This window comes from Notolepis coatsorum (assembly GCF_963971535.1).
Source record: "Notolepis coatsorum genome assembly, chromosome: 12".
Taxonomy (NCBI): Eukaryota; Metazoa; Chordata; class Actinopteri; order Aulopiformes; family Paralepididae; genus Notolepis; species Notolepis coatsorum.
Window position 1 is genome coordinate 42,040,098 of NC_140176.1, and position 24,902 is coordinate 42,064,999.

The 24,902-nt window shown below is 43.3% G+C and overlaps 1 protein-coding gene across 1 annotated transcript in view; it reads left to right on the top strand.

Moving 5' to 3' along the window:
* The first annotated feature begins 5,241 nt into the window (after positions 1-5,241).
* ncapg2 (non-SMC condensin II complex, subunit G2) overlaps positions 5,242-24,902 on the top strand; it is a 65,991-nt gene continuing 46,330 nt past the window's right edge. Inside the window, exons 1-11 of the mRNA XM_084326590.1 lie at positions 5,242-5,313; positions 5,435-5,567; positions 6,317-6,499; positions 13,447-13,561; positions 15,870-16,027; positions 18,204-18,338; positions 19,569-19,663; positions 21,621-21,777; positions 21,941-22,033; positions 22,605-22,730; positions 23,443-23,622. Coding sequence (XP_084182716.1) covers positions 5,490-5,567; positions 6,317-6,499; positions 13,447-13,561; positions 15,870-16,027; positions 18,204-18,338; positions 19,569-19,663; positions 21,621-21,777; positions 21,941-22,033; positions 22,605-22,730; positions 23,443-23,622 — 1,320 coding nt within the window. The 5' untranslated portion in view covers positions 5,242-5,313; positions 5,435-5,489. The remainder of the gene's footprint in view (positions 5,314-5,434; positions 5,568-6,316; positions 6,500-13,446; positions 13,562-15,869; positions 16,028-18,203; positions 18,339-19,568; positions 19,664-21,620; positions 21,778-21,940; positions 22,034-22,604; positions 22,731-23,442; positions 23,623-24,902) is intronic.

Genomic DNA, 24,902 nt, shown 5'->3' on the forward strand with positions numbered 1-24,902 from the left:
CATTTTAAATGCGCATCTTTCGCGTTCATTTATCCAATTGTATTGCACATTCCATTGTTCTCAATAGCGTGACACATCCATTAGATCCTTTTGATCCATCAAATTCCATTCATTGTGTCCGTATCAGAGAGTTTTTCAACTTGAATGTAGGCTCAATTTGCCTATCTAAGCCAGGATACGTCTTCAACGCGCTCACACCACATTGACTTGGGCTGTCTTGTTACTCACTGTTTGATGTTGTTGATAGTTGCATCCGATGGGTTCGAACCGGTTGAGTTTTATGGAAGGAGTTGCGTAAAGTTTCAAACAATAACGGAGCAAACAAATGAAACAAAACAGGCTCCAGACTTGTACTAAAGAGGTTTCAAAACAAAAGGGTTTCAAATAAACTCATAATGATTCTAAACAAAGTCTTTCTTTTCAGTCTTTCATTCATTCAATCTGCGCTGTGTGTGTGTGTAGCAAGCGAGCGGTTGAAAAACTGTTTCTCGTCTGGCGTGCGTTTACACACAGCTGTGCCGTAATTAATAGGAGAACCATGGTGCCATTTTACGAGGCGACCAGTGGCGGCGCTATTTAGTCAAAACTATTAAATCAAATGAAATGGCTCCTACAATTATAAAGAGTTGGATGTGTCTATATGGATTGGAAATGAGGGTCCCTGATGGAAACAAGACTAACGTCTTTCTCAGGTCTGCCCCCCCTTAACCAATTGTGTGTATTGCCGTACTGGGTTGTACCCTTTCTGCAATCTGTTGGGTAAAGTTTTTCATTCATTCATTCATGGAGTTGATTGCATCTCGCCCCTCTTGTCGTTCCCCTGGGCGTCTTGGGGATTCAATAAGGTGGTCTGAACAACCTATTGTTGATGTGGGTATGTCAAAACGCACACATAGTGCTAGCTCAGGATGTTCTGTTGGACATTAGCTGACTGGCGCGCCTTGATTGCTTGGGGGTAAAACAGCGTTTTTATGAAGCAATTGGGATGGGGGTTTTTCCTCTTCCGACACCCTGTGTGGTTGTCGATGGGTTCCCGTTCATGTCAGGGGATGATAACGGAATGGGTCTGGACATATGGGGAAGGGTCTCACGCCCTGGGGGTGGGCCGCCGGGCGCGGTTCGTACCGAAACGTCTGGGTGGCGCCTTCTTTTTATGTTTTAGGATCAACGCGCATATCTGCCCCTTCTCCTGGGGTTGGCAGGTCGGCGTGGTTAGGGCACGGGACTGGTTCTGGTCGCGCTGGTCCGGATCAGTTACACCCGTTGTCCGCCGGGGATGCGGATCTGCTGTTCTGGTACCCTAAGGGACTTGGGCGTTTTTCAGGGGGAAAAATGCTAGGTCGGTCCGGGTGTCACAGGGTTGAGCGTTATGGAACCCTTGTTGGGTACTTTGTATTCTGCACTGTCGTAATGGCTTGCGGCCGTGCCAACCTGTACGCGCCCGATCTCGTCGGATCTCGGCCGCTGTGCAGGTTGGTCTTGGTTGGTACTTGGTTGGGTGACCTCCTGGGAATACCAAGTGTGGGGTGCTGGGGCTGGTCTTCCATTTTTTACGCTCTTCTCTTGCGCTTGGCGAAGAGGGGCCTGTTGGGGTGGTTTTTGCCTCCTCGGGGGACCCTGTGCTCCCCGTATCACCGGGCCCGGTCCGGGGTAATGTCTCGTTGACCCGTAGGCCCGGGATAGCCCTGTTGGGAACCGGAACGCGGGCTGCGGCGGTGCCGCAGGTGTGTTTTGGGGTTTCTTTCCTGAGGGGTTATGGGACCAACCATTGCATAGGGTAATGCCTGGGTGGTTGGTTCTCTGGTGTGTTGCTGCAGTGTCAACTCCCGGTTTCTCCGGTTGAGGGTGCCCCTGCACGTTCATGACGTCTGCCGATCGTATCAGCCTTCTCTGTGGAGGCTTGGTTATGCGACAACGCCAGCATACGCCCCTTCCGCCGGGGCGGCTGTGTTCAGCTGTCCTTTCTGGCGCCTGTCTCGTCCGCAGTCTCCAGGCTTGGGTTGACAGCCTGTTGCCTGGTCTTTTTTCCCGGTGCACTGCCTGCTTCCGTTGGTTAACTCTTGTGTGTTACGACCATGCTGTCTGCCTGTTGCAGGGCCTGTGTGCCAGGCGGTGTACTGTTGGGGAGGACAGGGCCCGCTCGGCTGAGGGGCCTTTGTCCGAATACGCTGGCGATGTGGGGGGCGGGGTCACTAGGTGCCCACCTGGTGGGGTCTTGATGCTGGCATCATGGACTTCTCCGGGCCCCCATTCCAGGGAGTCCAGTCCTTTTGGTGGGTCTGGGTCTTCCTTCGCGCTCCGCTGCTACGGCCTTGCCACGGGGTTGGGTTTGCCCTTGATCCCGTGATTCTGGGGGCAGTAACGAGGTTGTTCCCTACGTTCATTCCCGGGTGGCATGCGGGTTGTGCGTGGGTGTAGTCGTGGGGTCAAGCCACGGTCTGCTCACCCTGTGCGTTGAGTTGCTTGAGTGCCTCTTCGCGCGGTCGGGTCCGTCGCCCTCTCGGTAAACCTCTAATAGGGAGGGTGCCCTCCATTAGGGGGGGTCGGGGGGGCTCGGCCCTCCCTGTTCTGTTGGTTGTGGGGGGCCTTCAGCGGGGTGTATTTGTCGGCCAGTGGCTCCGCTTGGCCTCCCTTTGTGCAGAGTGATGCCAAGCAGAGCCCCTAATGGAACAGAACGTTAGGTTATGACTATAACCAAGTTCTGTTAATTAGGGGTGACGCTTGGCATCCGACGGCCGCTGCAGCCCTTGACCTCACCTTGTGGTGAAAGCTTGGGAAGGAGGAGAGCAGGTGACCACACACCTGCTTATGAAGGTAAGCTGATGAGGGGTGTGGTCAGACTAATACTGGTATTAAAGGTACATTTGTGGAATTTATTCAGTGCGCGTGCACGTACGCGAGATAGTGCAGAGTGATGCCAAGCGTCACCCCTAATTAACAACTTGGTTATAGTCATAACCTAACGTTTTTGGTGCTTGGGAAATTCCTGAGCAGAGATGATGGGATTATATAGAGTAGAATTTAGTCCAACAGTAGTAACTTGCAGTGGCTCCTTGTTACACACCAATGGTTGATTACTATCTTTCAGTATATTTATTCTTACTGTATATATATATATATATATATATATATACAGTACATCTTTGTACATACCTGCATATAATCCTTTTTACACAACTGTAGATACTATATCTATATCTGTACATATCCCTTCCCTACTCTTGGCCAGTATGACTTACTTACTACCATAGTGTCTTTATACCTGTATCACTGTACATATTAATACTACAACTCATACGCATACTAATACTACAACACATCTGATTAGCACGCAGTAGTACGAATTTATATATTTTATACCCAGGTAATCACCTGTACATTGTATATTACTATTGCACTTTACTGTACATTTGCACTCTGGTTCGATGCCAAACCTCTTTTCGTTGTACTGTACTTGTGCTGTATAATGACAATACACTTACTAATCTAATCTTTAGGAGGGAAGACAGTGAAACTGATTAGTGAAACTAATGGTTTTGTGAATTATGTTGAACAAAAATATCCTGGTTTCCTACAGATATATACAGATGGGTCAGTGGATCAGGAAACTGGAAAGCCAGGATCTGCATTTGTAGTCCCTAAGAATAATACTAGTATGTATGTAAATGCACACCAGATAATCTGGGAGTATATACACAGTGGAAATGTATGTGCTGTTGATGGCATTACAGAGACCAAACCAGATATGGTTGTATGTTCTGATTCAAGTTCTTTAAAGGTACACTATGCAATTTTGGGAGAGAAATTGAAAACTATTGTATATTTGTAATATATTGAATAAACAAACTTTCCTCAGCGGAATATTGGATCCCTTGAATACTGTTTGAAGCCAGAAAGCTATCTGAAAGGTTACCGTTGTAAAGGTTTAACTAAGCCAGAACACAGATGCAGACACAAACATGCAGAGACGTTGTGGAATCAGAGTAAACCCAAATTACGGGTGTATTTAATTAGAAAAGAAGAGTAATGGAACCCGGTCACTAGGCAGTCCAGGGAGTGAGCGGGTGCAGGGTAGTCAGACGAGAGAGGGGGTCATAGCCAGGAGTGGGTTATCATACTGTCCAGGGATATACACAATCAAAGAGAATGGTCAGGCATACACAGGGATCCAAGACGTGGGAACAGGGTGTGGAGCCAGGAACAAACTGCGAGCAAAAGGAGGACAAGAAACGTTAGGTAAAGCAAAGTAGAACACGGCCTGACAAGAGAACAAGGCACGAGAATACGGACTGACTGGAAATAAGGAACTACGATCTGGCAGCCTCATGACATCTGAGCCATGGTCTAAATAGGAAGAGTAATCAGCCGATGTGGGGTCCAGCTGGTTGTGGGATATTAAGCTGTGGATATATTAGCTATCATTTAACTAATGAGGAGATACAGGTAGCAATTCCAATAAGTCAAGCAGAAGAACAAGGTGTACCGTGTAATAAAGGAAACTATAAAAGAAGGAAGGGTCAACACGTCAGAATACCAGCGTATGATCTGCTTGGTGCCAGAGTCTGGTGCCAGTTCTATTGAAGCATGTATTAAAATTCTAAATAAGATAAGATAAGATAAGATGAATGATGAATTGAAAACGGGGGACCCCGATGTAAATAAGACAAAAGTATTTTTCTGGTCTGCTCTTAGCAGTTGTTTTGTATTGAGCCGTACTGTATTGTACCCATTCTGCAATCTGTTAATAAGGTTTTTCAATTAATCAATCAATCAATCAATCAATCAATCAATCAATCAATCAATCAGATGATCCTTTATTAATCCCCTTGGGGAAATTCAGGTATCAAAGCAGCATGGGGGGGGGGGGGGGTACAGGGGGGGGATACAGAGCTTCACAGTCCGATATATACTATAGATACAATATAAAAAGTACAAAATACAAGATAGTACAATGAGTGCACGTGGATATGAGTCGTTTGTGGGATATGATTGAGTATGGGGGGACCCTGATGTAAACAAGACGAAAGTCTTTCTCGGGTCTGCATCCCCTTAACAATTGTGTGTATTGAGGCGTACTGTATTGTATTTGTACCCATTCTGCAATCTGTTTCAATCAATCAATTCAATCACAAGTGCTCCGTGCATACACGGAGGGTGGCGGTAATGCACCAAGACTGCCGTAAAAACATCAACAAGGAGAAGAAGAAGTAGTCATGTGACGTAATGCTGGTCAAACTTTGCGCGGGTTTGCTGTTACCGGTTTGCTCCCTGGCTGTCATCCGACTTCTGCCTCGTAAACTCAAAATTAAGACGGTAAGTTAGTAGTTTTACATTATTAACGTTCTATATTGTGCAAAATGACGCGAAGCGTCAACGTACGCTACGTTAACGTAGCTAAATCCAGGGGAGAAACGGACTGTTTGTTTTGCTCCAGAGCACCAGCAGAGGACTCGCCCTGTCTCCTCCACGGCAGCTGGACGAACCACAACATGTCGAAGCGAGAGGCGTTTTTAGACGCGGTCTGCAAAGAGAACGTGGAGGAATTCCTCCGTTTAATACAACTTCATGTAAGTAACTAACTGCTCCCCCAGCCAGCGAGCCAACACACTAGAGATGGACGTTAATTTAACTGACGATGAAACGCTTACTGTCCAGTGTCCAGCAAAATACATTGTGTAACGGTGTAGTATGTGTACTATTTTTTTTGTTTACATATCTGTAGATACTATATCTATATCTGTACATCCCTTAGCCTACTCTTACCAGTTACGCTGCTGGCCAGTATGACTTACTACCATATTGTCTTTACCCCTATCACTGTACTTATTAATACTACAAGTCTGTACCTGATTAGCACTATTACTCAGTACTAGTAGTACTAATTTATATATCTTATACCCAGTTTAATCACCTGTACATTGTAACTATTACTATTGCACTTTACTGTTACTGTTGCACGCTGGTTGGATGCCAAACTTAGTTTTATAGATTTGAATAATCTAATCCATGCCGTGCCACTTGCTGGTAACAGTTACTCTTTGTTTCATATCACAGCCGGGCAAATTAACATAAACATAAAATCCACTTCCCATGAAGATGTTGAAATGGTCCAATTTCTCAACATCTCAATGTGTTGTCTGTTTACTGGGTGCTGCAGTGATGAATCGAATGCGACTTGGAGTGAAAACAACACATTTTGCATTCAAATCAAGATATCAGGCTCTCCGCTCACATAATGAGAAGTTGGACCATTTCAACAACTTTGCGGTAAGTTTCTCAAGCCGTTTACGCAACGCTTGTGTCTTGATGTGAGCAGAAGGACAAGACGGACCCCTACGATGTGGACGAGGTGGTGCAGGAGCTGTCTAGAGACCAGAGAGAGGCCCTGTGGAGCCGCCTGGCCTCTCTCCTGGATCATGTCCTCCTGGAGTTCCCCCCAGGCCTGGGAGAGGAGGACAGGGAGGAGGACGGCATGGAGGTGGAGGTGTCCCCAGACCTGGTGAGTCAAACCAATGTTTAGGGATCCACAATATAGCTGTGGCCATATTGGTTGATATGGTTGATTGAGTGATTACATTATCGTGTCATGCACACAAAGTGCCCACAAAAATACTATTGCAGTGTTCCATTATTCCATTACACATTCCATTTCAGTACCTAAATACGGATTACATTAATACAGGTTACAGCTCTGTCTTTACTCTTTCTGCGCCAAAAATGTAATATCTCGTGTCTCGCCGCCAACACTTGAGTGCCAAAAATTTAATATCTTGTTTTTATATCCTTTGATCCCCGTTCTAAACACTCAGCCGGAGCTCCCTAGGTCTCCTTGGCACATCTGCCTACATTGGAATTGCAATGACGATCGAATATCGCCAGGTGGCAGTATCGCCTACCTTTTGAACTGGGGATATCACTTGTCTTCCAGTGCTGATTTACCGCCTAGGAGTGGATCACAACATAGCAATCGGTGGAAGATTTGGTGCCTCAGAGCTATTATTTCCTGTATGGTAGCCATGCCCAATATACATGAGTAATTGCGATCGCCTGGCATTTATTAATTTTGGAGTACTTTCTGACTGAGGTAAGGTCTATCTTAAGGAACCCGCTGGTATTTTTTTTAACGTAAAACATGCTTCTGTACCGATCAGTGTCGTATTTTACCGGACGTAAAACATGCTTTTTGTAACGATCGCAGTTTCTAGTTAAACCCCCCCCCCCCCCCCTTGATGATTTTGTGAAGACGCATATGTACATGGTATATACCTTTTTTTATTTGGGGTTTCAGGCAGGCAGCTCGAACGATTTGGGCATATTGCATATAACGTGTCATATCTCGTGATCTATGAAAAAATACTGGATTATTTTGGAAAGGGGCGATGTTTAGCATGTAATGGTGCACAAACTACAGTATGTAGAAATGAACTGGTTAGTCAGTGATGGACTATGAACAATGCCTGTCAAATGAGCCATACTATTGTCTCCATAGCTATAATACAGAACACACGATGGGTCTGCAAACATTGCTAAAATTGTCAATAACGCTGGCGCCATTGAGTAAAGATGGGAAAAGAGCGTGGCACTCAATGAGTTAAACAAAGTATTCTGTCTTCTCTTCCGAGCTTGTCAAATAAAATCTCCTACAAAAAAACGTTCCCTTCCTGAAGCACAACTCGAGGTGTTCATATTCATCCAGCTCAAGAACATCAACATAAATGGGGGGAATCTTACTCAAAAGTACTTCCCTTACATCCTCGTAAAAAGGTCTGTAAGAGAAAAAGTGAACCTCATTCTCAAACAATGTCTGTCCTCCTCTGGGGTGGCATTAAACCTGCCGGCCTCCAGGGCTAGTGGTAATGTCTGTCCTCCTCTGGGGTGGCATTAAACCTGCCGGTCTCCAGGGCTAGTGGTAATGTCTGTCCTCCTCTGGGGTGGCATTAAACCTGCCGGTCTCCAGGGCTAGTGGTAATGTCCCTGACTATATCTGTGCACATAGGGATCTTTATCTTCTGTTTAAATTATACTTCACACAAGTCTCTGCACTGTAACTATTCTTTATGAGACAGTAATAAACAAACTGAATTGCTGCCATTATGGACTAGTTCCTGTTTCAGTTCAGGAAGAGACTTACAGTAACATGCTTTACATGTATGTTATTTTACATGTGTTAACAGCTCATACACTATATAACCCACTTTGACACATTTTACAAAAAAGTACTAAAAGTTAACCTTGACTCTTTACATGCACACAGTATTCCAGAAATGTAGTCATATCCCAGTTAAGGTCTTGGATAGGGAAATATGTCAAGATGCGCTTAACAGGAGGGGGCATCTAGGGGAAGGGGATCGGGGGAACAACATAACAAAAAGAAAAGGGGAAATCAGGCAGTCATTTACAAATTTGGTGAAGAGGTGGGTATTGAGTTAGGATTTGAAAGAGTGCAGGGATGTAGCACTACGGATGTTTGGAGGGAGGGAGTTCCAGAGGGTGGGTGCGGCAACAGAGAAGGCTCTGGGACCAACAGTCCACAGGTTGGTGGTGGGGATGGAGAGGAGACCGGAGTCAGAGGACCATAGCTATATCCATTAATTTGATGTAGGGATGGAGGAGGTCAGCTAGGTACCGGGGGGCAAGGGAGTGAAGGGATTTGTAGGTGATGAGGAGAATCTTGAAATTGATGCAGTACTTGACTGGAAGCCAGTGGAGGTGGATGAGGGTGGGGGTGATGTGGTGCCAGGACTTGGTGCAGGTGAGAACCCTAGCAGCAGAATTTTTAACATATTGTAGCCTGTTCAGGGCATTGCTGGGTAGCCTTACGAGAACAGAGTTTGCGTAGTCTAATAAGAGTCTCTGCTACAGAGTCGGGGATTGAGTTATTGATTTTATATGGGAATGAAAGGAGATGGTGGAGTCCAGTATGACACTCAGGTTGCAGACTTCTGAGAGAGGGTGGATTAAACAGCCATCCACTTCTAGGAGGAGATCTCCAACCTTCCGGAGCAGTGACTGCTTGGCCACAACCATGAGCTCTGTCTTCTTGCTATTTAGCTTCAGGAAATTGGATGACATCCAGGCCTTGATGTCAAGGAGGCAGTTGACAAGGTGCTGTGGGGGGAGAGGAGTGGAGGGTGAGGTGCTGATGTAGAGCTGAGTGTCATCAGCGTAATCACCAATATCCCCATACAGCTACACAAGCTAATGCAATATTGTGACGAGTGTGACCATGGAAACAGAACTTAAACAGACAGCAAAAAGGCAGAAAGTAAATGGAAATGTGTGTGTGTGTGATGGCCACTCTTTATTTTTGTAATGTGCACTGCTATCCCATTATCCCCATCCCATGAATCACACATTGCTGAATGCAAATCGCCACCACAAGATTTTGTCATTTACATTTAGTAATTTAGCTAACTTACAAGTTCTGTATAACAAGTCAGCAGGAATGTTACAACTCTGGCAACTAAGGGTAAGTAACATTGTTCGTCAAACGGTGTTGAACTTGAGTGCTACAGTCTTGAGTGCATAGTATTATAGACATATTAGCATAGTAGGTAGTAATATAGGCAATGAAAATACATTTAATTTCAAACCTTTGTTTAAACTCGAAAGGCAACTGAGGTTTCCCTCAGAAATAAGCAAAAGAATTGCAGATAAAATCATAACAATAAGACGACAAGGTGAGGCAAAAGTAAGGATAACAAATCAAGTAAACCACGTACAACTTGATTGACAAAGGTTGGAGATCAAGGTTTTTACATTCTGCAACAGATGGGAGAATCTCAAGCTTTAAGGACTGTTTGAGTTCATTCCATTAGCTAGGGGGCATCATAGCAAAATGCAGATTTACCTTGTTCCGAGCAAACTCTGGGGACCTTAACACTTTCAGTGCCGGCCATTAACATGGTTTACCATGGTTAAATGCCACCACCCACTTCAATGATAGCATTGTGAACTAGGGATGCACCGATATGAAAATTTGCGGCCGATACCGATTGTTCAACTAACACAATCGGCCGATACCGATATTTGTGGCAAAAAAAAAAATAATATATATATATATATATATATATATATATTTATTTTTTGAAACTACTGTATATTTGTATGTCTCTAAATGTTTTATTGAATTGAAAATGGAGGACCCTTATGTAAAAAAGCCGAAAGTCTTTTTCTGGTCTTCATCCTCCAGTCTTAGCACTGTTGTTGTATTGAGCTGTACTGTATTGTACCCATTCTGCAATCTGTTAATAAAGTTTTCAATCAATCAATCAGACAAATGTATAGAAAAGCTTTTATTATAACCATATAACAAAAAATTATATTATTGTTTATGAAAATGTGTTAGCCGGGCCCCTATGCTTGACTATTATTTTAGGCATGGCAAACAAATAAAATAATAATAATAAAATTAATAAATAAAATATTAAATAAATAAATAGGCTACACGTCTCTCTTTTTGTGTTTACAAATTGTGCTCACCGATATCAACATAGGCCTCTTTACTTACTTAAAAAAGGAAACATCAAGAAATATGTTTATGGTATTCCATCATGCCATGTGTGTTTTTTTATATATTTTTATAATGCTCATGATTATTGCTGAAGTCTGAGTCCATACAATACCCACTGGCTTTCATCTTCAACAGGACTAACTTGACTAAAAAGACTAAAAAGTGTATGAGTTTTAAGAGTTTAAGAGACAGCACTCACTGTAATCTCTCTCAAAACAAAGCTCCATGTTCTCCGGTAATATCTCCATAATCTGAGTTTGCAACAGAAACCATTTTGATTGACAGTCGATTCTGCCAATTACGTCACACCGCTAGCACCCACCTCCTGCTGTTCTTACCACCAATCGGCAAGCGCTTATTCTTATTTTACTTCCAGGAAGTCCGCCATTGATTTTGACGAGAGCTCAACAACAACAACAACAAACAACAACAACAACAACAACGTTAGGCCATAGGCGGCGCGTATATAAGGGCCAGGGGAGGCAATGCCGACCCAGTCTGCGCATTATTATAGGAAGCCTAGGCTACGATATTGTGTGTGTATAGGGCTGCTGCAGCCCGGTGGTGACAATACGCAAGGGTCGGCCAACCAAGGTGTCCAATGGCAGTAGGTGGTGGTGGCCCGTTTTTAACATTCCAGACTGCAGGCAGTAACCAATCACGCCGCATCATCAAACTAACCGATGCCAGTCCTGGTCTTCAAAAACCCTCCATGGTCTACTCTAGCCCCACCCCACCCCCACTTTCCGATTTTTCACCTCCAGGTTTCGCGTGTAGTCTTTTAGAAAAACAAACTTGCAGTTCCGCGTTCGGGTTCAGAACTGTTGTACCGGGTGGCGTCTATTCGAATCCTAACGCTAATTTCCATTAAGGACAAGTACATTTAGCAAATCAGGCCCTCTCCGTGAGCTGCCAAGACCTGGAACTCCATTCCAAATTACATGCCGGCTGGGCATAACACGGATCACCTGAGGCCGAGGGCATGATGAGGACCTGAGTCACTGAGTCAGAGTTAATCAAACCGTGGAAAACTTTTTAGAGCTACTATCTACATTGTTTTTCAAAGCATGATGAGATATTGCCGTCGGCACCGCAACTTGTGACCGGTCTTTCCCAATGAGGCGCATCCGAAACTGGCTAAGAAGAACAACAATATGCGCCAGGACCAGGAGAGACGGTCAACTCTGAGTCCTCTTCAAATTGAAAGTGATCTCACAGACAAACTTAAAGCAGAGAAGATCATTGATGCGCGAAACGTTGCAAACAATTAATTTGCACTATATGAAATGAGTGGGGCTCGCTGTAGTAGCCTAGTAGACTTGGGTGTGTGTATTGTATGACATCAGAACCTGGACAGCACCGTTTGCGTGCAAGCAAAAAAGAAAGGGAACATTTTGCACGCTCCATGCGAGTCCCATCCCATCTATAGCCTACCCTAATGTCCAGCTCACCCGCTGCCTATGACGTTAGCTCCGCGCGGCCCACGAGTAGATTACCAGCGCTCCGCAGGATGACCAAACGAGGCATAATGATTTTACTGCAACGAATGTTATAATAAAAGCTTTTCTATACATTTGTCTAATTGAAAACTTTATTAACAGAGTCAACAAGGCACTTATCGGCCGATACCCGACCGATATATCGGTGCACCCCTATTGTGAACGCATAATCTCTGTCTTAAATTATGGCTATGTGTCTAATCTGCCTGTCGTTTATCAATGACTTGTTTGCAGTCAACATTGTCGAAACGGATTGTTTTTTAATCGGTTCATTTCCGTTTTATAGCATTTTGAAAAGTCTTCGTTTTCAAGGAAAATATAGATTCCGTGATAAACGGCATTTACTGGAATATTCTGGCATACACAAACACGTTGTCATTTTTCGGCCTATTTATGAATCGTTTTCAAATAAACGCTAGATTATCGATAGTATATGTGTACTTATGCACGCTATAGAGGCGTCCTGAAAAATCGATTCTCTCATTTCCTCATCAGCGATCACAGCCACACACACACACACACACACACACGCATAGGGCAAATGCTTATATATAGCTCTGATTATCCTAAGACTGGTAAAATAAATTCCTTACCTGAGATCAGATGTTATCCAAAAAGATTATTCCAATTCCTGATCGCCATTCCAAATATCGATCACGCTTATTGATCAGTGTTGGGTACTGTAAAAAAAAACTACAAACAAACGCTATACTGTATAGCGTCGGGGGCACTCAAAGGTCGGCATGAACTAACGACAAAACGCGTCCGTGGCACTCAATGTGTTATGGACCAGCCAGTAACTAGAACGGGTTGGTTCTAAAATTCCATTCCAATAATGATGTAGTATAAGGAGATAGCTTACCAATAAGAGCCGTACAAATTTACAAATACCAGTGTTTGTTGCGTCTCTCCATCAGAGAGGACCAACCAACCTTCTCATAAAGGACACAGTGATGAGTGTCGTATCTGTCATCATTAGTGATGAATCTGAGGGCAGAATGATGGACAGAGTCCAGGAATTTAATGGTTGAGGCCACAGCATGCCTATAAATTGCATCACCATAGTCCAAGACTGATAAGAAAACTGCTTTGACAACTCTCTTCCTACTAATCAAAGGAATTTTTTCTGTATAGGAAGCCAATTTTCTGTTGCAACTTGGAGGCAAGGTTGTCCACATGGAATTTAAATGTAAATTTATCATCAAGCCACACACCAAGCTATTTATATTCAGTGACTCTCAATGCTAGAACCACTTCCTTAGTAGCAGAGTGCATACTAGTAAAGGAATCTACCGTGCCTATATTACTACCTACTATGCTAATATGTCTATACTACTATGCATCACCATAACCACCACCACCATCAACACACTTTCTGCCTGTGATATAATGATTTGTGTGCATGTGACGGTTGTGTTCTTACTTCTCCTCCAGAAACACACCATGTCGGTTACAGGAGCGGTGACACTGGTTGCCACGGCGTCATTAGACGTCATACAGGACGGCGACAAGTACAACGATCTCTTGAGATGCGCCCACATGCTTCATGGTGGGTGCTTCATGGTTTTCTTCATCGATCCCATGAGCAAAACTTTGCAGACCAGATTCTGATATAAATTGGCTGTGATATAGTGATATTCTTTTTCCGGATAGGTCCGATGAGCAAAATTGTGCAGATACTGTGTACATATAATACCAGCTAGGGTTGCCATGGTGATGTGAAATATCCTATGACTAATAAACTCATAACAACACCGGTATTACCGGTGACACCGGACATTTACAAAATTACGCTCAATATCTGTGCTTACTTTGATCGTTTACGTTATGCGACTACATTGATCCACGGTGTCTGTCCATCTATGTCTGTTTTTAATAAATTTTCAATTACTATTATCCATTTGTTGGACAGACAGAGTTGATGTTATGTTCTAATTTTAAAATACAGTAACACCTTCCGCCAATTTTCTATCTGTTCATTGACTGATCAATGTAGCTGCAGCCTTATTTACAGCATGACACAAACATACTGTTGCTGGTCTGGACTGGTCCTCAGCTCCTCTCCACTCAAGCTGTTGCGGGATTTAATCTGAAATAACCCGTTGTGTCGTCTCTAGAGCCTCCTTTCTCTCCTTCACGTGAAGTTAAATATACTCAAAATGAAACTGAAACTTAAGCTACTCTGTACTGCAACCTATAAAATAGATCTGCTGTCCACACAGACATGTTCAGTTTATAATGTTGTCTGACTAAGTATTGATAACACGCTTAGTATTTGACAAATTAAGAGTTTTTTTTTTTGTTTATTTGAATGTGGGCACCGATATGCAAAAATGAACCAAATTGTTTTTTATTTCTATAAAGAAAAGCATACACCAGTGGGAGGTGGGCAAGTAAGGTACTCGGTGGAGCCTGAACACAGAGTAACACCGGTATCACCGAATACCGCGGCAAGCCTAATACCAGTATCTTTATTGGCTGATGATGGTGTTTTCTTTTTTAATGTATTGGCATCAGTCTGATGAGCAAGCGGGGCAGATGTAGCAGCAGTGATATAATAGCAGAAACAGAAATAAAGAGATTATTTCCTACTTCACAGCATTTTCACGTCTTATCAGTATAAAATGACAGTAGGATGTTTTTAAAAATCATATCACATCATATACTGTAGGTAAATATGGGTTATTGGTCATAACAGAAAGTGTATCAGATGCTATGCCAATGCCACCATAGATATATAACATGTTTTATATCTATGGGTGCCATGCTATAATAGGGTATTGTTGAATTTACCCAGTACTGAAATCTGATGAGACTTTTGTAACATGCAAGAATTCAGAGTAGAATTTTGAAAAGTTGAAAATGGGTTATACTCAATCATTTTTTCCATATGAACTAATAATCTCTATACACTTCAGTTATGGATAATTGGATTAGTACACGGTAGCAGAGCGATACCTGAAAGTTTAGTACTCAAAGTCAGTATTTCATTTAATTTCAAACTTTTTTTTAAACTCGAAAGGCAACTGAGGTTTCCCTCATTCACATTTAATGTCATGTCGAGTGTACATGCAGAACGGTTGATGCTGCAGCATGCCTATAATCTGCTTTGACAACTCTCTTCCTACTAATCAAAGGAAAGCTGGCTCTGTTTCTGTACAGAAGCCAATTTTCTGTCGCAACTCGGAGGCGAGGTTGCCCACATGGAATTTGAATGTAAATCTCTCATCGAGCCATACACCAAGATATTAATATTCAGTGACTCTCTCAATGCTAGAACCACTTATGGTAGATGTGTGTAAACCATCATAATTCAATGTTTCTGGCTCTAGAAAACAGCATACATTTAGTTTTACTAGCATTAAGAACCACTTAAGTTTAATAAGAGCTTCCTGGAGGGTAACAAAGGATTGCTGTGTGGTGCCTCTGGCAATGACCTCTTGTCTCTCTTCCTCCTGCTTGTCTCTCTCCCTCCTGCTTGTCTCTCTTCCTCCTGCTTGTCTCTCTCCCTCCTGCTTGTCTCTCTCCCTCCTGCTTGTCTCGCTCCCTCCTGCTTGTCTCGCTCCCTCCTGCTTGTCTCGCTCCCTCCTGCTTGTCTCGCTCCCTCCTGCTTGTCTCTCTTCCTCCTGCTTGTCTCTCTTCCTCCTGCTTGTCTCTCTTCCTCCTGCTTGTCTCGCTCCCTCCTGCTTGTCTCTCTCCCTCCTGCTTGTCTCGCTCCCTCCTGCTTATCTCGCTCCCTCCTGCTTGTCTCTCTTCCTCCTGCTTGTCTCTCTTCCTCCTGCTTGTCTCTCCCTCCTTCTTGTCTGTCTCTCCCTCCTGCTTGTCTCTCTCCCTCCTGCTTGTCTCTCTCCTCCCAGACGTCCTGGCCTCGCTACCCCTCTCCCAGGCGCCTCTGCAGCAGGCCGTCTACAGACTGTGTGAGACCTGGTGGAAGAAAGGTCTGCTGGAGAGGGACAGGTTCGGTCAGACCGCGTTCCTCGTCTCCCTGCAGAAGTCCTTCATGCTCAAGAACCCGGTCAGTATTTCAATTTCAAATTTTTCATTTTTTTATTGGATCTTTTTCCCCCTCCTTTTTCCTCCGTTTTTCTCCCATCCCAATGTTAGTCGTTATGCCAATTCCCAATCCCCTTCCTGGTCGCTGCACACCTACCCCCTACAGTCGGTCTGGGAGAGTGGAGGCTATCACATGCTTCCTCCGACACATGTGTAGCCAATCAACCGCTTCTTTTCACCTGGCAGCGCGGACTCTCACTGAGAGGGTGTAACGTGTGGAAGGATCACACTACCCCCCTTAGATCCTTTCCTCGCTGAGCAGGCGCCCCGACCGAACTGTAGGAGTCGCTGTTTACAACGACCAGGACCTACCCACCGGCTTTCCCACCCTCTAACACTGCCAATTGTGTTAGTACGACGGCCGGCCAAGCCGGAAGCAGCGGCGAGAGCTGGGCTCGATACCAGTATATCCTGCGTTGGTGGCGAGCGCCTTGCCCACTGCGCCACCCAGTCGCTTCAATTTCAATTTCAAACATTTGTTTAAAATCGAAAAGGCAACCGAGGTGTCCCTCATTTACAGTCATGTCAAGTGTACATACAGGAATGAGCAAAAAAGAAAAAAGCATATAAAATCATAACAAGACGAGGCTAACATGGATAACAAATCAATCAAAACATGTACAGTACAACTTGATTGACAATGGTTGGAGATCAAGGTTTTAAACTGTGCAACAGAGGGGAGGATCTCAAGATTTAAAGACTGTTGGAGTTCATTCCACAAGCTAGTATACAGTATGACCAATTTAAACAACTTTGTGTGCTTACTACTTTGACATGTATATAATAATTCTACATGCACATCATATTCTGGAAGCCTTAGATGGAATATGCAACAGAGATACAGAGGCTGTGTGTTGTTTATGTTGTCAGGAGGCTGAGATACAGAGGCTGTGTTGTTTTGTATGTTTCCAGGGGGCTAAGATCCAGAGGCTGTGTGTTGTGTATGTTTCCAGGGGGCTGAGATCCAGAGGCTGTGTGTTGTGTATGTTTCCAGGGGGCTGAGATCCAGAGGCTGTGTGTTGTGTATGTTTCCAGGGGGCTAAGATCCAGAGGCTGTGTGTTGTGTATGTTTCCAGGGGGCTGAGATCCAGAGGCTGTGTGTTGTGTATGTTTCCAGGGGGCTAAGATCCAGAGGCTGTGTGTTGTGTATGTTTCCAGGGGGCTGAGATCCAGAGGCTGTGTGTTGTGTATGTTTCCAGGGGGCTGAGATCCAGAGGCTGTGTGTTGTGTATGTTGTCAGGAGGCTGAGATCCAGAGGCTGTGTGTTGTGTATGTTTCCAGGGGTCTGAGATCCAGAGGCTGTGTGTTGTGTATGTTGTCAGGAGGCTGAGATCCAGAGGCTGTGTGTTGTGTATGTTGTCAGGAGGCTAAGATCCAGAGGCTGTGTGTTGTGTATGTTTCCAGGGGGCTGAGATTAGGGCTGGGCGATATAACGATAACGATAAATATCGCGATATATTTTAATAATCGATATCGAATATCGAAATAAATTTTTTATTTTTATTTTTTTACCTGCAACAGGGCAGTTTTAAAACCAGAGACAGTGGACAGACTTGTCTTTCTTGCCTGCAACTTAAAGTAATGGCTTTGCTTGTCCAAATGACAATACTGACCAAATTCAGATTTCTTTTTCTCTTGTCCATTTATTTTGTTTGCTTTCTAATTTAAAATACATTTTGAAACCATCTGTACACAGTAGGCTATGTGTGCTAGCAGAACTAGACTCCAGTCACGAGTCACAGTGCACATGTGCGGTGGTTTGTCCACCAAAAAAGCGCCAAAAGATCGAAAATAAACTAGCAGAGCCAGAACTGTTCAACTCCTCTGGAGCCACAGCCAGCAGAGAAGCCGGTTTACTTTAGCTTTTAAACCAGCTGCAGCCTGAGAACTGGAGTGTGAGGGGATGTAACACTAAAGATGGCGGCAATGACAAAGAATTGCTGCAAAATAAACATACATCTGTTGTTAAAAAAAAAAAAAAAAAAAAATTTAAAATTTTTTTATACTTAGAACAATTCGATAATTATCGATATCGAGAAATAAAATAAAATTATCATATCGTTATCGCGATATGATTTTTTTCCATATCGCCCAGCCCTAGCTGAGATCCAGAGGCTGTGTGTTGTGTATGTTTCCAGGGGGCTGAGATCCAGAGGATGTGGGGCCTGCGGGAGGTGCTGCTGGGTCTGGAGTTCACACCAGAGGACAGCAAGGAGATGATCGACCTGCTGCTCCAGTGCTTCATCAGTGCCAAACACATCAAAAACGACGACGTCAGTGAAATGGGACATCTCTTTGTTGGTGTTTGTTGTGTACTGTTCTGTCATTTACAATTAGTGATCGACCAATAATGATTTATTTCAGCCCATACCGATTTTAATGGTGAATTAAGGTGGTCAATATATAAGTCAGATAATTGTAGATTTCAAGCGATGCCTTTCAATATAGCCAGGCCCATCTTTTCTGCTAATATATTGGCAAAAATTATATACATCGGTTGACCCCTAATCGTAATTGTGACGTCTTTTCATTATAGAATTCCTTTTGGTGAACATTACCACAAAGCGTTACACATTTTGGGTACAGAAGTAAGAGTTTAAGTCTGAAGCTGCTAAACTATTACACTCTACTGTCTCCTCTGTCGCCAAAATGTGCATCGCTTAGTGTTTCCCCTACCTTGGCGGGGCGGCCCGCCCCACCAACGGGACGCCTCGCCCCTCCAGACAAAATTATAATAAAAAAGAAATCTATATAAAAAAAAAGTTTATATATATATACGTATATTTCTTTTTTTATATATATTTTTTTATTAAAGTTTGCTTTAATCACAGTAACGTTGGCGAGCTAGCTAAATTATACATAAATTGGTTTTCATATATCAATCTTCACTAAGACATTAAAATGGTGGTGCGGCACGGTCTACGGAGACGCAGAAAAAAGCTACCAAATCCATTCCGAGACAACTCAGACTGACTAGCATCGCGTGTAACAAGTCTCAGGGCTAGATCCACAAAGAATGGATTGCACGGTGCTAATTGCACCCTTACTTACAATTCATTATGAATTGAAAATGGGGGACCCTGATGTAAACGAGACGAAATACTTTCTCTGGTCTGCATCCCCTTAACAATTGTTGTGTGTATTCAGCCGTACTGTATTGTACCCATTCTGCAATCTGTTAATAACACTTTCATTCAATCAATCACCTTGTTAATATTTATTTACCTAATTTATGTGCAATCGTTTCATTTCAGCTCAGTGTAGAGAAATGCACCGATACTAACAACCGCCATACTACGCGCGTCTATGACGACACTGTTGACACCACGTATCCGTGACACGCGCGCCCTGCGAAAACACTAGTAATTTTGGGGGCCTACCACCCCCCCCTGAAAAAAATCCTAGGGGAAACACTGTCGCTACATGTGTCGTCGTTGTTTACAATATATAGAAGTGCCTAAAGGTGAGCCATCAGCCTGATTTAAAACTGTTTCCTTTGACAGGGAAGGCGTTTCATGGTGTTTCTCTTCAGCTGGGACGTCCGCTTCATCCCCATGATACATGGCACCATCAAGAACCAGCTGGGATACTCACCCTGGTCAGATGTTTCCACCTCTCCCTATCCTTACCGCTTGACGACACTCGATGAGGGAACGCGCCAACGTTATGGGAAATGCGCTTACTGTCGAGACAAGAAGATGGATACCAATTTCATCTCTGTTTGTTCAGTAGAAAGCTATCCGGCTGCAAGCTAGCCTAGCTTAGCACAAATTAATCAAATCAAATCGAATCGAATGTATTTGTAAGGCCCGACAACACACGTTAATGTCCCCATGGGCCGGACACGTCTTCTTTAAACAAGTCAAGAAGAAACATCACAATAAGTCAAGAACACCATGAAGTCCAACATTTTTTAAATAAATGCAAAATAAATGCAACACTCCCAGACGAGAAGGTAAGGAAAAACTCACTAAAATCTAGCAATAGGAAAAAATGCACCACAGGCAATGTGGAGGAGAGAAACCTTAGAAGGGCCATTCAAGGGGGGATCTCCCTTCTTAGATGTCGGTGATAGTAATGTTGCAGTAATGGAAGCGGAAACAGATCAGCTAGCCTAGCTTAAAACTCCAGGAGAGGTGTTTTTGGCCAACAGCTAGGCTAGCTGATTGGTATCCGCTTCCATTAATTTGTGCTAAACTAGGCTAGCTTGCAGCCGGATGGCTTTCTACTCAACACACATTCTTAACCCAGGGTTCGCACAAGGTCCTTGAAGTGCTTAAAGTGCTTGATTTTCTGGAAAGAAAAGTCAAGGCCTGGAATTCCTTGAAAACAGCCAATTTGTTAACAAGGTGCTTAACATGCAACGGCCCACATGTGGGCCCTTTTGAGGACGATTCGCGACGTGCCACTTTGCTGGCCTCTAGCGGCATTTTACTTAATACAATATATATAGAATTAAAGCCCTCTTTGTTGCCTGTCGATTGCCGTTTCAGGCGTCAAAATCCGTTCATCGGTTCTCGAGTTACATGCCGATATGTGAGGCGTGCACCAGAGTCAGATTACCACCCCGACTCCCGGGGCTCTAGCTCCGTCAATCATTTGGACAAGGTTGTAGCCAATGAGTGTGGCTTTCCAATGATACCCCACGTGGGGATCTGCGAATCAGGGATCTAGGTGAAAAGTCACGAGTGAAAACAGGAAGAGAAAAAACTCTGAATGCATTGAAGTCTATGAGAAAACTGAAACATGCAGAGCCTTTTTTTTTCACAGTTTACCAAAATCGCTCCTAATCACTCATTTCTGAACAGATTTGAATGAAATGTGGACATGTACTACATGAGACTTCAGGCTATGGACCCATGGTGTTTTTTCAGCCATACCAATTTTTGGGGAAATATACTTTTTTTGGATTTTGCAACTACTACAGAAAAACGTGAGCACACAAGTTCAAGTTCAACTCAAGTAAACTCAAGTCACTAAAAGTGATCTTTCTCTATTGTATCTGAAACTTCAGAATGTTATCTTTCAAGAGAGACTAGGTTTATGCATGTTATAAGTATAAAGTATAGTATTTTGGTTGGCAAAAAAAGTATGCAGTCCTCAAAAACGAAAACTAAAATGGCCACTTTTAAAAAGTTTTGTTCATCCATGATCAAATTGTTCTGAATCAAGAAACATAATTTTTTTTTATTTAAAGTGTAACTAATTGTCAGAAATTGGTTTTAAACCATACATATTGGATCAGATTATTTCTTATATAAAACAGCATTTAAAAGTGAATTGTATCCTTAAAAAAAAAAAAAAAAAAAAGTGTTTGGAAAAGGACTTGAAAGTCCTTGAATTTCATTTTGCAATGTATGTGGGAACCCTGTTAACCTGTTATAGGCAGTTAGGATTTTTATTGTGTATGTGTTAAGTATGTGTTACGTATTTACTTTGATCCCATGATGAGTTTGTTGTTTAATTGTATTGAAAGGAGTTCTTGAAAGAAAGGTTTACCTACTTACTCCCTTCAGCTCTTGAAGACTGAATGCTTCTGTTGTGGTTCTCTTCAGCACCATGACGAAAAATATAGCGGAGATCTACTACAGAGCATGGAACAAGGCTTCCGGAGTCTTCCTGGACGAAATCGAGACCACCTGCATCCAGGACTTCATGCAGCACGCCATCCTGCTCTATAGAAATTCACCCGTCCACGGCAAAATCCGAATGGTAGACTCCAGACTGTCACCCAATTGACAAACGCAGCCTTAATCGGATAATCCACGGCCCTTCGGCTGTTCTAATGCTGCTTGGCGTTAGTAATATTCCCTGTGTTAGTCATTGTGTGCCTGTAGGTGAGTTCTAATCGATCATCTCTCTCCGCTCTACCTAGATTGTCAGCTACTTGCACAAGAGGAAGAAATTCGGAGGGGTGGACAAGATGCTGTACACACTCTACAAGCCTATCCTCTGGAGAGCTCTACGCGTACTACCACGTTAATTCTCTTATTACATTCACACACACTCTACAAGCCTATCCTCTGGAGAGCTCTACGCGTACTACCACGTTAATTCTCTTATTACATTCACACACTCTACAAGCCTATCCTCTGGAGAGCTCTACCACATTATTTCTCTTATTACATTCACACACACTCTACAAGCCTATCCTCTGGAGAGCTCTACCATGTTAATTATCTTATTACATTCACACACACTCTAAAAGCCTATCCTCTGGAGAGCTCTACCATGTTAATTATCTTATTACATTCACACACACTCTACAAGCCCATCTTCTGGAGAGCTCTACCACGTTAATTCTCTTATTACATTCACACACACTCTACAAGCCCATCCTCTGGAGAGCTCTATGCGTACTACCATGTTAATTATCTTATTACATTCACACACACAATAGGGTAATTTCTGTACAAAATCCTTTGCATGGCTTCCCCCTGGATTTCTGAATAAGAGGGTGCTGAGTCGCAATAGGGGGCGGAGGCAAGGAGAATTGTGCCGGAAATCTCTGAGTCTCTTTCTCTGCACGGTTCCCCCAGGCTGCCAACTCTGAAGTGCGAGCCAACGCCACCTTCCTCTTCACCGATGCCTTCCCCATCCATGACCCCGGCAACGGCTGTGAGAAGATCGACGAGACCATTCAGAAACAACTGGACACGCTGATGGTGAGCGCCGCCACTTTTCTTTGCCAGATTGGGAAACCCAACCCAATCAGGACCCGATATTTCTTCGTGATATAAAACTTTTTTTATTCTGTAAAATGGCCACCTTGCACATAGTGTTAATCAAAGACCAATTCATGTCTGAATATTTTTTAATCACGCCAGAGATGTGTGAATAATTTTCCAAAAATAACCCTCAGACAACATGAAAATCATTAAAGGTAGAATATGTAACATCGTCAAACGGCGACCTCTAGGCAAAGGAGCCCCTTTTGGTGTTGCGCTTTGTTTAAATGTTTTTGTTTTGGTCTGATGTGTGGGTTGGAGTTGCGTAGGGATGGGGGGAGGGGTTGCTACTGCTGGCCACACCTCAGACTCTGCCAAGAGAGCTCAGGATACTGTGAAATTCACAGTATAGTAAGTTACTAAACTCCCAACCCGCACATCAGACCAAAACAGAAAAAGTAAACAAGTTTAATAGTAATTAAGTGTAATACCAAGTGGGGCTCTTTTGCCTAGCGGTCACTGTTTGGCGGCATTACAGATTCTACCTTTAAAACATCTAACAAAAAAACACCCAAGACGACTAGGAGCCTATTGACCAATTAGGTAAATAATCGATTAAAAAGAGACGGCTCTTGAGTTTATCTTGTGTGTGTGTGTTTGTGTCTCTGTGTGTGTGTGTGTGTGTGTGTGTGTGTGTGTGTATTCTCAGGGCCTCCTGGAGGACTGCAGCCCCATGGTGCGCTCCACTGCTACCCTGGGTGTGTGTAAGATCCTGGCCAAGTTCTGGGACCTCCTTCCTGTGACCATCATCACGGACTTCCTGAAGAAGCTGATGCTGGAACTGGCCGCTGACACCAGCTCCCCTGATGTCCGCTGTTCCGTCTTCAAGGTGGGGTGCACTGCACGTGTTCTAAAAATTACATTATGACAAATTATCTATACATATGGAAAACAATAGGCCTTCTAGAATTATTCACCTAAAATGAAACACAATTTTGTCGAGGTACTACATGTTTTCTTCACATGAATGACGGCGGCATGTCAAGTCATATCAGGACTTGCACAACAGTGTTTGTGACTGGTCTGATGTGTCCTCCAGTGCTTAACACATTCAGGGCCATTGGGGCTCGTCTAATCCCACTCTATGAGGCCAGCTTTTCATTACAACACTGTGTGAGGTTGTTTGTAGAGCTAAATCTATATTTTATATTATTGCTATGTGTCCATTGTCATTGTCAATTGACAGTATAAACCTTCCCTTCAATATGCCATAAAGAAATTCTTTTTTCATCAATACGTTCCCGTTTTATAGCGTCGTGAATATGAACTACATATACCGCAATGGTCTAGGTCAGGGGTTCCCAAACTTTTCAGGCCGGGGCCCAGAAAATAAGGCGTCAGAGAGCCGCGGCCCAATGCACATCGTCTGGCGTTTTTTTTTTTTTTTTTGTCATGCGACCGATTTTTTAAGCCAAATATCACTTCAATCCTATTAAGTTAGTTCAAGTTAGTTATTCATTTATATGTGCTATTTATGAGAGGGCTAACTTGTTGCAAAATAATAATGATAATAATAATAGCCTCATTAAAATACTATTGTTGCTTCGGTTGTTTTCAGCGTTTTATGTGCATAATCTGTTATTTAGTTTGAAATGTTCGTTGAAATAAGTAGATTTTTCGTTTTTGTTTATTTATTAAGTTAATATAAAACCATATAGTCACATTTTAGAATACAATAGAATAGAATTTTAGAATACAACTAGAAACATTGTCCTGGCCTGCTTCTAAGTTCAGTGGCCTGACAAAAAAATGTAAAATAAAAAAATTAAAAATAAAAAAATTTAAAATATTTTTTATTTTTTTTTAATCATCTCGCGGCCCACCCGTGGCTGCTCGCGGCCCACCTTTGGGTCGCGACTCCGACTTTGGGAACCACTGGTCTAGGTAATTCCTGCAAAGCTAGTTATAGGGCGCTAAGCTAATAATAATGATCGGTATCATGTTCCACCATGAATGCATGAAGGGGGGGGGGGGGGAGTCGTTTCTTATTATTGATTACCAATAACGGCATTCGTTATTGCAACATCATACGCCGACCGGGTGGATGGCTATGAGAACAAGGCCCGATCACACTGAAATTGACGTCAAATCGCTCTTACCTGTGGCCGG